The sequence below is a fragment of the Lactuca serriola genome, chromosome 4, assembly GCF_051521515.1.
Source record: "Lactuca serriola cultivar US96UC23 chromosome 4, Lser_US96UC23_V15, whole genome shotgun sequence".
Classification (NCBI taxonomy): Eukaryota; Viridiplantae; Streptophyta; class Magnoliopsida; order Asterales; family Asteraceae; genus Lactuca; species Lactuca serriola.
The window spans coordinates 257,199,228-257,211,794 of NC_136411.1; the positions used below are offsets into that span (position 1 = coordinate 257,199,228).

Consider the following 12,567-nt stretch of genomic DNA (forward strand, 5'->3'; position numbering starts at 1 on the left):
GTATCGAACTGTGTGTCCCTTCTTCCCACAGTTGTTGTAGATCAATTCACGGCAGAGCCCGTGATGATGGAAGTTACATTTGTTGCACAGAGGTAGTTTCCCAGCATAACCACTGATAGGGGGTTGGGTGGTTGGAACAGCAGTAGGAGCAGCAGCAGGAGCAGTAACAACATGAACTGCCATTATCTGTTATTTCTTGGAGGGCTCATGCGAAGACTGACCCTTTCATTTGTTGCCAGACTTCTTCTTCTTCCCACCGCTTTCCTTTTGTGGCTCGGAGACAGCTTCCACCTCATCCAGATTGATTCCATGATCGATCAGAGTCTGTGCCAGATCCTTGGCACTTTTAAATGTAGTCAGCCTAGCAGCCAGGACATTTCCTTTGGTGGGTTGCGTCAGTCCCCAGATGTACCTCTCGATTTTCTTGCTTTTCGGGGTGACCATTCTCGGACAGAGAAGCGCCAGATCATAGAATCTAGCAGTGTAGGTAGCGATTTCGGAACCCCTCATCTTCAAGTTCCAGAGTTCATGTTCCAACTTTTGCACTTTGCCCCTCGGGCAGTACTCCGCGAGCATGAGCTCCTTCAGTCTTTCCCATCCAATGGCATTAGCCACTAGCAGGGTTAGGGTTTTGAGTCGACCATTCCACCAGGTCAAGGCTCTGTCGGTGAAGGTGCAGGCAGTGAACTTCACCATGTTGGCTTTAGAACATACGCAAATTTCGAAGATGGATTCGATCTTCTCGAACCACCACGTCAGGGCGATGACACCTCCATTTCCATCAAAGGACTTTGGTTTTGCAGTCATGAAGTTCTTGTAAGAACACTCTTTTTGATGCCCCTGACTTCCATCTTGTCTCTGTGGGTCGGTTCCACCTCCAACCCCACCAGCGTTCACTTGTGTCATTGATGCGGTCACGGCGGCGGTAACTGCTGCCTGGCACATGACACGGTCGAACTGAGGAGGTGGTGGTGGTGACGGAGTGTCGTTGTTCCTTCTGATGGGTCTTGGTCGAGGAGGCATCTTGTTCTAGAAACAATCAGGAAGAAGGGGATGGTAAGTCCTCGAGATATATAAAAGAACAAAATATATCTCATCCTGATAATGAAAGTATTCTACCGAGCGATAATCATATAAAGGTAACTAACACAAGTAAGTTATCACTTTAAGGAAGGAAAAGTAGCAATACTTAGAGTGAATATGTGTACTAAGTTTGGCTGTAGCGAAATTACTCCTATAGTATTTTATGAGAGATGATTTTTGGTAAGTTTTAGGCCTGCTGTAGCACCATAGTCAACCCTAAACACATGTTGGTAATGTCTCGACTGAATATACTTGATCAGGCTATATTCACCCTAGACATGATTACATAATTGCCCAGGTTTAACCGCAACGTTCCAGCATCCAAAATACTTTTGTTCAATTCTACTAGCGACACGAATCCTATTATGTATGCATGCTCGTATACTTCTTATAAAAATACTTATATTTTGAAAGTATAGGTTTAGTGCAGAGCACTTAGGCCCCTTAGTGTTTATAGTTGTATACCACGTAAGGTTCGGTATACTAGTTCGCTATAAACATGGGCTCTGATACCAATCTGTCACACCCCGAAACCGTTGGCAGAAACATTTCGGGGCGAAGGACGTCATATATAGCATCACAACCAATGAATAACAGCAATCATAGCAACACAACCATTACAGTGAATATTCGAAAGAAAATGTTTACATCTGTTTGAAACTCAGTTTGAATTACATTCATTAGCTTTGCAAAATAAAAACTTAAAAACTCTAAATGCTTCGGTTCCTCAGAAAATCCAGCGAGTACCTGTCTACTAATTTCCTTAGAATACAAGTAGTTTGAAAAATAACAGCATAAAGCTGGTGAGTTCATAAGCAGTAGTTTGTAATGAAAACTTATTGATGAGCGAGCCGAAACGATTGTATAATTTCAAGAAAATCCGATATTTTCTTTAGTGAAAAACGTAGTGTTATCGATTTCGTATACAACCATGAATGTTCGTTTATGAAAAACCATAGTGATATGCGAAAATACTACCTCATGTGGCTAGCTAAAGCTAAACATGAAGTATAAGTATTTAATATGAAAAACCGTAGCATAAATGATCCGGTTTTGAAAACCCTGGCTCGGCCAGTATGCATAGTGTGTTTAGTTCTATTTAGTATAAATAAAACTACTGAAGAAAACCAGGTTGGTAAACTATCGGTGATTTATACATAATGTGAGTCGTATAACCATGCTCGATATGACTAGTGACCTTTCCAACGTTCTTTAGGCGTTGATGTTAAATGACATTTGTACATCTCAAGCGTGCCCGCCTAACTGTAGCTAGCAGTCCAGATGTGGGATTGCCAGTCCCGAATAGATCTATTCACAAACCTCACACTCTCCCTCCAGGAGACTCTAGTTATACAGTGGTAGGATTTATCCCTGTACACCTAAGGGTACAGTATTGAAGTAACGCCTCACAATATCGTACAATCTAGTTTACATGTAATGCAGTAGCGTTCTACCGTAGTGAAAATCCAAATGTATACCGCGTATAGTGATAAGTTACGGTTATGAAAATCATAATAAAACAGTGATATAACTGTAAACGGTTTCTGTTCCACTGCATATGTTTAGTAGAGAAAGTTTCTATGCTTGATAAGTTTTTAGAGAAACCCCAAACTATACCGATTATAGTTTGCATGAATAGCGTATCCGTAAAAACTATGCAGTTTTAGTGAAAACGTCCCTTATGCTCGACATAGTACAAAAGGGAAATAAAGTATGAGATTTGCATAAGTTTTATGTATTTTCCTGAAAACATTTATGTTTAGCTTATAAGGAAACATTTATGTTTAGCTGTATTTCCCCATCTGAAAACCATAAAAGTGAGGAAAAATGTAGGGGTATGAACTCACAATTGTTGCGTGGCGTTGTTGACTGAAAAGAAGATTCCTAAGTTGTTGCACGCGACACTTAACGAAATCCTATTATCAAATAAATACATATATGTATCTAAATTAGCGATTTCGATAAATAAAGTGTCAGAAAACACTTGAATTTGGTTGAGGATTGTTACCGAGACTTGCTTGAATCAAAGAAATGAGTTTTCAGCCACAAGTAATACCAAAAAGGTGTTTACGGCCATGAACAAGAGTTTTCGGTTTCTGAAGACTTGGGGAGTTTACAGTTTCTAAAGACTTGGCGAGTTTATGGCCGTAAACTCAAGAACAGAGTTTACGGTCTTTGAAGGTTGGACCGTAAACTCAAGAAGAATGATGTTTGGATGTTGATTTCGGCGAGCTGAGTGTTTCCAGACGTTCCAAAGGGCTCCAAACGTGATTTTCTTGATGTTTTCCGGAGTTTGAATGCATTTTGAGTGTTTACGGTCGAGATTCTTAGAGAGAGGAGGAGAGAGTGTGGCCAGATACGTCCTAATGAAGTCGGAGGCATCGTATTTATAGGGGTGAGGTGAGGGGTCCACTCGTTAGGTTTACGGTCGTAATCCCACTTCGACCAAAAATGTTTGATTTTTCCAGATTTTCAGGATTCCGCGCGATTTTTGGTTCCGATCCGTAAATAATTTAATTAAATATAATTAGATTATTTAATAAACCAAAGAGTTTGACGGAAAAGTGAACAAATTTGAATTTTTATTAACAGAGTCACGTAACGGAAACGGGATAAGTTTCGGGTTGTAACATCAATCTATACTCTGATTTCATTTCATATACTCGATCTATATCAACTACAGTTCTTTAAAATTTTAGCAGGTAGAGTAGAAGGAACAAGCAAAGACTCGATAAAATGTTTTGATTGTAATTTTGGATGTAAATTGTCTTATTTTACCAAAACATATTATTATGTTAAGATAATTTTTTCAAACTGATGTCTAATTTTTTAATCATGTTTGTGTCTGTGTTTATAGTGGCCCTCCAAGACTTGAAGGAGATAGACCGAGATTCGTTGATACTTGATAAGTTTGGATACCATCGTGGTCCCACAGGGCCTTCCGGTAAATTTGGTGACGAGAAGGGTTAAGGCTTATTACCCGCTGCTTTTTTAAAAGGGTAATATTTCTTTGAAAAAATAGGTTTGTATATTGGTTCATGCGTTTTCATTCTAATTTTATATGGTAGACATTTTCTATATTAGAAATTGAATATGGAGTTTGTTTGTTTTAAGTATAAAGATCAAGGTATTCCGGTTGTAACAATAAAAAGAAAAGAAAAAATATCTGTGCGAATATGTGATCTATAATTACCACTACATGCATTTTGTAGCAATGCACTTCAATAAGATTTGAAAAAGTTTATTAAAAGAAAAATTAATGGGTAAATTAGAATTTGTTAGCTGTTATAAAGGTAATATACTAATAAGGCATGTCCTTTTGTTTTAATTAAATCGAATAAGTAATGAGGCATGCCCTCTAAATTTCATGTTTTTGTTCAACATACCTAAAAAGCCCCTAGTCAATTAATCTTGGCAACCCTTTTTGCCGAAAATCCCAAAATTTCATATCTTTTATTTTCTTATATATATACGAATGGATCCAATCATCCTGATTTATTAGTACTTCCCTTTCATTGACAAACATACAACCTAGAAATATAGCATCTTGCATCAAATCATTCTGATTTATCAATACCTGCCATTCATTGATGGAGATGAGTTACGAAACATATCTTGAACACTCTTGAGTTTGCGCAAAGCCTCAATAATGGTGATTCGTCCTTCAGGGGTATCGTTAGCACAAGAAAGCGCAACCCCCATGACAGTTGAGAGGCAATGAAGTTTCATTTTCAGGTTCATGGAACGAGCATCCAGACATAACTCTTCTGAGCACAACTCTTCTGAATACAACTCTTCTGGATCTTGAATCAGGTCATGATCCACCACTTGATCTAAGTTCCCTGGGAAAGCAGACTGCACCCATGTCTTGAGGCTCAAACCACCCACAAAGCTCTCGTCTGTTGGTCTTTTCCCGCTAAAAATCTCCATAACCATAATTCCGTAACTGTATACATCTCCTTTAGTAGATGGGTTTGCTCCCATACCATATTCTGCATGCGATGTATATACAAGTCAATGTAACGTACAATTATATATACTTTCATGAATACAACCATAGATAATAATATTAGTAGACTAATTAACCTGGAGGTATGTAACCCATTGAACCTTTAAGAACATGGCTAGAGCTAACAAGTTTATCTTTCTCAAGCAACATGCTAGCAAGCCCAAAATCCCCGATTTTAGCAGTAAAATCTTCATCCAAGAGAATGTTACTTGGCTTTAGATCACAATGCACCACTGGAGCTACCACACATTCATGGTGGAGATAGGTCAACCCGCAAGCTACATCAATTGCCACATTTAATCTCACCAGCAACCCCATTTCTTTCCCGATCCAACTTTCCAAACTCCGATTCTTCATGTATTCATACACCAGAGCACGAAATTCCTTGTTTTTGGGATCCAAACTGGAACAGGAAGTAATCAGTTTCACAAGATTCCTATGCCTGAGATGCCGAAGAACACCACATTCGGCTAAGAAGCTAGTCAATGAACCAGTGGTTTCCATGTCAAGAACCTTCACAGCAATTTCCATGGATCTTCCTTTGAGATGGAGATACCCTTTGTAGACAGACCCAAAACTCCCACGACCAATCAGGTTTTCCTCATCAAAGTTCCCTGTTGCAGAGCATAGCTGGTCATATGTCACGATTTGATGCTGGCCCTTGAAGGAATCAAGTGTCTCCATGATCATAATTGCTTTGTGTTTTCGGAAGTAGAAAAACAAGGCGATTGATATAATAAGTATTGCTATTACTGAAGATATTACCACGACTAAGATGACAACTACTTTGTTGGTGTCATCTCTTGTGCATTTGGAATCATAACATAGTTTTGGGTTGCCTTCAAGATGAACTCTTGTGAGATTCGAGAAAATCCCATCACTTGGAACCTTTCCTTCCAAGTTGTTAAAAGAAAGGTTCAATAGTTTTAGGACGTTTAAATTTTGAAGCTCGAGAGGGATTGAACCGGAGAGTTGATTCGAAGAGAGGTCGAGTGTTTCCAAACCTTTTAATTCCCCCAAACTATTTGGAATGTTTCCTGAGAGCGAATTTTTAGATATGATCAGCTGTTCCAAGCTCTTACAATTCTGGATCGACTCTGGAATGTCGCCCGATAAATTATTGTTGGAGAGATCAACTGTCACCACTCTTTCCAGGCTACGAATTTCTGGAGGCAATGAGCCTGTCAATGAGTTGCTGGAAAGATTGAGGATGATGCTTAAACTTGGGAGATTTAGAACTTCTCTGGGTATACTTCCATTCAGCTTATTCATAGAGAGATCCATTGAAATTAGGCTCTTGAAATTTGTAAAACTGGTGGGTATATTTCCACCCAATTCATTGCTTGACAAATCAATATGCGTCAACCTTCCAAGATTACCCAATGAATTCGGAATATTTGAAGTGAATCTATTTTTGGCTAGAAAAAGCTCTTGTAGGTTTTCCAACTGGCCTATTTCAGGAGGGATTTTACTCGAAATGGAGTTGTAACTTAAATTTAGTAACGCTAGACCTTTCAGTTGACCAATTGAGGAGGGGATGCTTCCCGATATCCTGTTCGAACCCATGTACAAATTTCTAAGTGTTTTGGAAAGATTCCCTATGGACTCCGGAATAACACCATCAAAATGGTTTCCATCAATAGCTAGGAAATCAAGCTTTGTACTATTTACAAAAGAATTCAAGAAACCAAGACCCTCACCTTGTTCACTAACAATATTATTGTGCCCAATATTGTACAACGTTAGCTCACGAAGATTTCCTAGTCCAGGTGGCACTGTTCCATGCATTTGGGTATGTGCCATTCGGATGTTTCTTATATTTGTGAGGTTGTGCAGCGAACCAGGAATAGTACCTGTGAATCTATTGATGCAAAAGTTGAAATCAAGAAGATTTGGGAGTGTATCACCAATATTGTAAGGTATCTCTCCCCTTAAATCGTTAGAAGCTACAGCAAAAACTTCCAGCAAAGACATGTTGTAGAAGGATGAAGGAACTGTCCCTGTGAGCTTATTGATTGTGATATCAAGAATCTTTAAGTTCAGAAGACGAGACAAGTCACTGGGGATCGCGCCTGTAAGTGTATTGGTGCCCAAATTCAAAGTGGATAATGAAGTAAGGTTGCCGATAGATGGTGGAATAAAGCCTGAAATCTGGTTTCTTGCCAAGTTCAAAATTCGAAGATTAATGAGGAGAGTGAAGCTTTCAGGAATCAAACCTGAAAGTCTGTTTCCCATGAAGTCGACAACCCTGAGGTTGATACACTGGCTTATGTTTGCTGGGATTGTGCCTTGGATGCGGTTGAAGCTGACGTTGAGGAGTTGGAGGTTAAAAAGATTAGTGATCGTTTCAGGAAGAATACCGTTAAATTGGTTGTTTTGAAGTTCAAGTGATCTGAGAAACGATAGATTCCCAATATATGGGCTAACTGGACCAGTTATCCGAAGCATGGAGAGGTCAAGACCGACAACTCTTCGGTTACGATCATCACACAACACTCGGGTCCAATTGCATGGGGATGAGCTTGCTGGATCCCATGTAGCTAAAGCTTCTGGTGGTTGCGTGATTGTTTGAGATTTGATGGAGATTAAGGCTTGTTTATCAGTTTCAATACTTAAAGTGGCAGAAACTGCAAACTGATTTTGTATGCAAAAAGAACAGCTAACCAAGAAGATGGAAAGGTGTGAGAAAAAACTCATGATATTTTGCAGATGACAATAATTTTACTGGTGGGGAAGTTGTTAGAGGGTATTTATGAACGTGGTTGACTGTCACATCAGTATTTATGCATTTCATTTGCCATTCTTTATGGCTTCTCGACTCGGTCGTATGTGATTTAGATTTTTCAAAGCAATGTATGATTTTTTGAAACCAAATATGATGGAGAAAATGATAGCATCCAAGTTGTAAAAAGATAAACAGTTCTAGCATCCATATGGTGTGATATTTTTAATAGCTATTGTTTTTGGAAAAAAATAAAAAAGAAATAGAATAAAGAATAAGTGAATCACACTTTAACCCCACCTTCTCTATCTTCTCTCCTTTCATTGTGGGTGTAAGGAGGACCAGACGGTGAGCTCCCTAGCTTGAGCTAGGAAGCGGTGTGTAGCCGCACCAACGACCTCCTAGCGAGACTTCCTAATGAGCCACTACTTGTTGCCTAAGGCCGGAGAATGCGTGCAGGAAATTTCTCTTACTTTTTGTCTCAATCATTTACTCCACTTTTCTTTCCCTTACCAAAAGCCAAGATGTATGTGTTGGGTCTTTTTTTTTAAATAAAAATAATTGAATTTAATGATATATATATATATATATATATATATATATATATATATATATATATATATATATATATATATATATATATATATAAATGTTTAAACAGAAAATACAATCACTCAATGCATATGTTTCTTATTTAATTCACGCTGTAGGTTTCCTTATTTCACTTTGACCTAGCCCTCCTTTAAATCCCCGATATATCACTTATTTACTTTATCACGTTTGACTTGAATTCAAGATACCCCAATCTCGGCATTTATCCAACAACAAACCTAAACCACTTTCATGCTTGATAAGCTATGATCCGCAACCTAAATGATCATCCATCATCTGCCAGATCTACGTCCTTCAGATGCTCTCCAGTTCCATCGCTATCAGCCACCATCAAAAGCCTAGAACCCATCTCATAAATCAGGCACTGTCAGAACTCCAATGAATGTTTTAGTGGCGAAAATAGTCTTCCCCCTACTCTGATTCCTTTTATCCCAACCACCATCGCACAACCTGCACACAAACACCACGATGTCGGAAATCAAAGGTTTTATGTCAATTTCCTTGTCTCTTATGTACATAGATCTCATGCCTTTTCACTAATAACATCAGGCAGGTGAAAGTATGTTGCTTTTACATATTGTTCTTCATTTTGAAACACTTCTGAAAATATATAGTAGATTAAGAATTTGGGAAATCGCAAGGCTGCTATGAAGAAGAAAATTGATACAAATTATGGTTTGATTTATTTTTTCTGTTAATACAAATGACGAAGGAAGTTGATACAAATTATGGTTTGATTTATTGATCGTTTTTAATTTAAAACCTCAAATTTTAAATTGGATTTCATTTTCTTTTTGAATTAATTAGATACTTAAGGGGTTTTAATGTTTTATTCAGGTGGTTTTGCAGGAATCGAGCATCAAGAAGTAAGTTTTCTTCCTTATTTCTGTTGATTGTTTTCTTTACCTAACCTCTTTTTTGCAGGATTTTCTGATTTCTCTATCTTTGTTACAGATGCATGATCTGTATGTAATTTAGCTACAAAGTCACAATCACGATGCTCCCTTCAGTAGCAATTCATTCAAAGAAACAATTCTCGTGAAAATGTAATTGCTTCCCTGTTCTTTGATGACTTTTGTTGATTATATTCCTATAGCATGTTTGTTTACATGTAGCAATTCGTTGGACCTGTGACCTGTCACAAGTGTCAATTGGTCACCCGATGGACACTGCATGTTTGTGGGCTTAAACATTTATGATGTCCAGCTCTAGGATTCTACATTAAACAAACATGTAAATAAATAATCTACTCTTAAGTTTATAATTTAGATCGAATATTTTCTAAATCTTTGTGTTTAAAATGTACAGTCGAGAACACTGATAGGCTGCCACAAGTGATGTATATCAAGCATATTTGTGGACTTGGAAGGCAGCCAACTATTTTGAGGAGATTTAGTGTTCCAGTAAAAGACTAAGCAGGTAGCTTCTAAGTGTTCCAGTAAAAGACTAAGCAGGCAGTAAAATTATTAATTTAATTTCCATAAATAATAACGTACCTTGTGATTTTCAGTATTTTGATAACCAAGAAACTTTTTTATTAATATTAATAATAACAACAAAATCGTAAAAAAGATAAAGTAAAGGGAAAAAGATCATTTTTCAAGGGTGTAACGGTATTTCAACTCATTGTGAGTGAGAGGGGTCAAAACCGATGTGAAACCTTAAAAAGGGACCAAAAATGGAAAAAACCAAAAAAATTAGTGTAGTTCCTTTCATGTTGACATTACTTAAAATATGTAATTGGTGTCCTCTTTTGGTTCAACTTATCCTCCCAGTGCATACTCACCGGTGTTCTTCCAAAATATGTGGTTTGGTTGCTTAATCAGGGTTCAAATGTCATGTATATGGATTTCCATCCTTAGCAACAAACCATTCTCTTAGGTTGATCCCATGTTTGCTTGCTTTAACCGCTACCAATTTCTTAATTTGATCTAATATTCAATATCCTTTTTTATGAAATTAAGAAAAAGTGGTAATGAGTTTGTTTACAGGCTTATATCTAACCATATATGCCTAATATGCTATATGATCTTTGCAGTTGAAAAAAATGTTGGTGAAATACGTATTTGGGAGGTTGGAACTCGAGAAAGAATTGTTCATAAACCATCCAAGGTTTGGGATTTATCAGCTTGACTTAATGCCTTTTTAGGTATATACGGCTTTAAATAATTTCGTTTAAATATATTTATTTTTCCCTTTCATATGTGTTGCATTTTTCATGCATATTGTTCAAATATATGCATACAATACATCGGGGGGAGTTAAGGTGACTTGGAGAATACCATTAATTTGATAGGTCTTGCATAATTCAGATAGATGCATGTGTTGCTGGTGTAAATTCTTATAGTTTCCAAAATATAGTATTAAAACAAATTATATTATTTTTGGCAGAAATGTGTGTACCAACACAAGATGGAACTTGAGAAGATGAACATTTTCATATTGAAGGTTATTTTCATATTTTTTTTTTCTTTTTATGTTTGATTAATTTTATTTCTGATGTAGAAATATCATTTTTTAATTTATGTGATGAAAATAGCGTGCATATGCCTCTAAAATACCGATTTTTAATGCATATGCCATATTTGACCTTTAATTTTGGTTTTTTGTATTTGATCTATCGTGATTATGTATTAGATTATGTCTTGCCATTAAAATTTGCTATTAACTAATTTTTATTGTTTTTTTTTTTTTGGATAAGTCTTAATGTAATGCATAATTGTGATTTGTGTAAGTGCGTTACCACGAATTGGTTCATTTAGCACAAATTTGTAGGTTTTTTTATGTTAAACTTTCATGTATTAATAATTAAAACGAAGTTTTTGGCTTTTATAGACAAGAGACTCAAACCTGAAATATGTGCATATTGCACTTTATTTTAACCTTTTTTTTTGTTATTTCTTTTCATTTAAAAACCCTATGAATTTTATAACGGCCTCGGAATTTGGGATAACCAACAACATATGCAACTTTTGTGGGATACAATCAAATTTCGATACATTGAATGTTCTTTAGAAGATGTTATGTTTTCGTATAAACACTAATCATTGAAACAAATATAATTGTCAAAAGAAACTATTTGACGTGTTTTGTGTTCCTTGAAGTCTATCATGTTTCCAAATGGAAATAAACACCAAAAGAAACTAATTGTCAAATGAAGCTATTCGCCACCGCCGCCGCTTTGCGCGGGTAAACAGCTAGTATATATATATATATATATATATATATATATATATATATATATATATATATATATATATATATATATATATATATATATATATATATATAATGTCCTGTTATAAATCGTTTCCTAATTCGGGGTGGTGACCGAAGATCGGGTGTCATAAGGCTTAGGGCCTTCGGAAAAGAGGGATATAGACCCATTTGGGTGTGGGTAGTGTAATCTAGATGATCTGGGAGTTTAGTTGGTGATTTGGAGCTCAATGGTATAACCGTAAAGTGTAAGTTCAGGCTTTTATGGAAATTGGATTTTTAGTTCGGGAAGTTTGAAGGCAAGTTTAAGTTGCTAGAAGCGTAGAGCTTCTCGTTACCTTTATGTGGATATATGGATCGTCGGAAACGAACTTATAACGAAGAAGTTATGGCCTTTGGAAGATGGTCGGGTTTAAGGCTAACCTTAGTACACGGGGTGTACATAGGGAGTACGTTGGGTGTACTAGGGTGAAGGATCGCGACACCTTTGGGGAGTACGCTGAGCGTAATGAGAGTACGTAGGGCATACTCCAATTTCATGCAAACCCTAACTTAGGGTATTGTATCCTATTTAAGCTCCTTAACTCATCACCAAACCCTATTATCTCCAGCCTCCATCCCTTTTAAACCCTAGTTTCGAACCCGGAGTGCATTTGGTGGTTTTTGAGGTTGAAAAGTGATTTGTGGGTGTTTTGTGGTGAAGAAGATCTAGAAGAAGAAGATGAACACTTGGAGGAGTGGCTTGAGCTTGTAGATCCAGGATTACCTTCTCATTTGCAAGCTTTTTAAGGTAAAAATCTCATACCTTGATGATTATTTATGTTAGATCTACTTTATGGTGTTTCATGTACATTTTTTAGTCTTTTGAAGTAAAGATGAGCTTTTGATCTACTCCAAAAGTAATGGATGCTAGATCTAAGCTCTA

At 36.9% G+C, this 12,567-nt stretch overlaps 1 protein-coding gene and 1 long non-coding RNA gene across 3 annotated transcripts; one reads left to right on the top strand and one right to left on the bottom strand.

Moving 5' to 3' along the window:
- Positions 1 to 4,525: 4,525 nt before the first annotated feature.
- On the bottom strand, positions 4,526 to 7,795 carry LOC145096943 (uncharacterized). Its single transcript, XM_079034334.1, has 2 exons — positions 5,170 to 7,795; positions 4,526 to 5,075 (listed from the first exon to the last, which is right to left on the bottom strand). The coding sequence occupies exons 1-2, from the start codon at positions 7,787 to 7,789 to the stop codon at positions 4,654 to 4,656; spliced, it is 3,042 nt and encodes a 1,013-aa protein (XP_078890460.1). The 5' UTR covers positions 7,790 to 7,795; the 3' UTR covers positions 4,526 to 4,653.
- Positions 7,796 to 8,545: 750 nt separating this feature from the next.
- LOC145096944 (uncharacterized) lies at positions 8,546 to 11,022 on the top strand. Of its 2 annotated transcripts, XR_013704178.1 has the most exons (7): positions 8,546 to 8,910; positions 9,264 to 9,292; positions 9,381 to 9,472; positions 9,735 to 9,845; positions 9,881 to 10,307; positions 10,465 to 10,575; positions 10,818 to 11,022. It is a non-coding gene; the product is annotated as an uncharacterized LOC145096944 (long non-coding RNA). The 2 variants fall into 2 exon arrangements; XR_013704177.1 differs by lacking the exon at positions 9,881 to 10,307 and having other exon boundaries at positions 8,561 to 8,910.
- Positions 11,023 to 12,567: the final 1,545 nt, after the last annotated feature.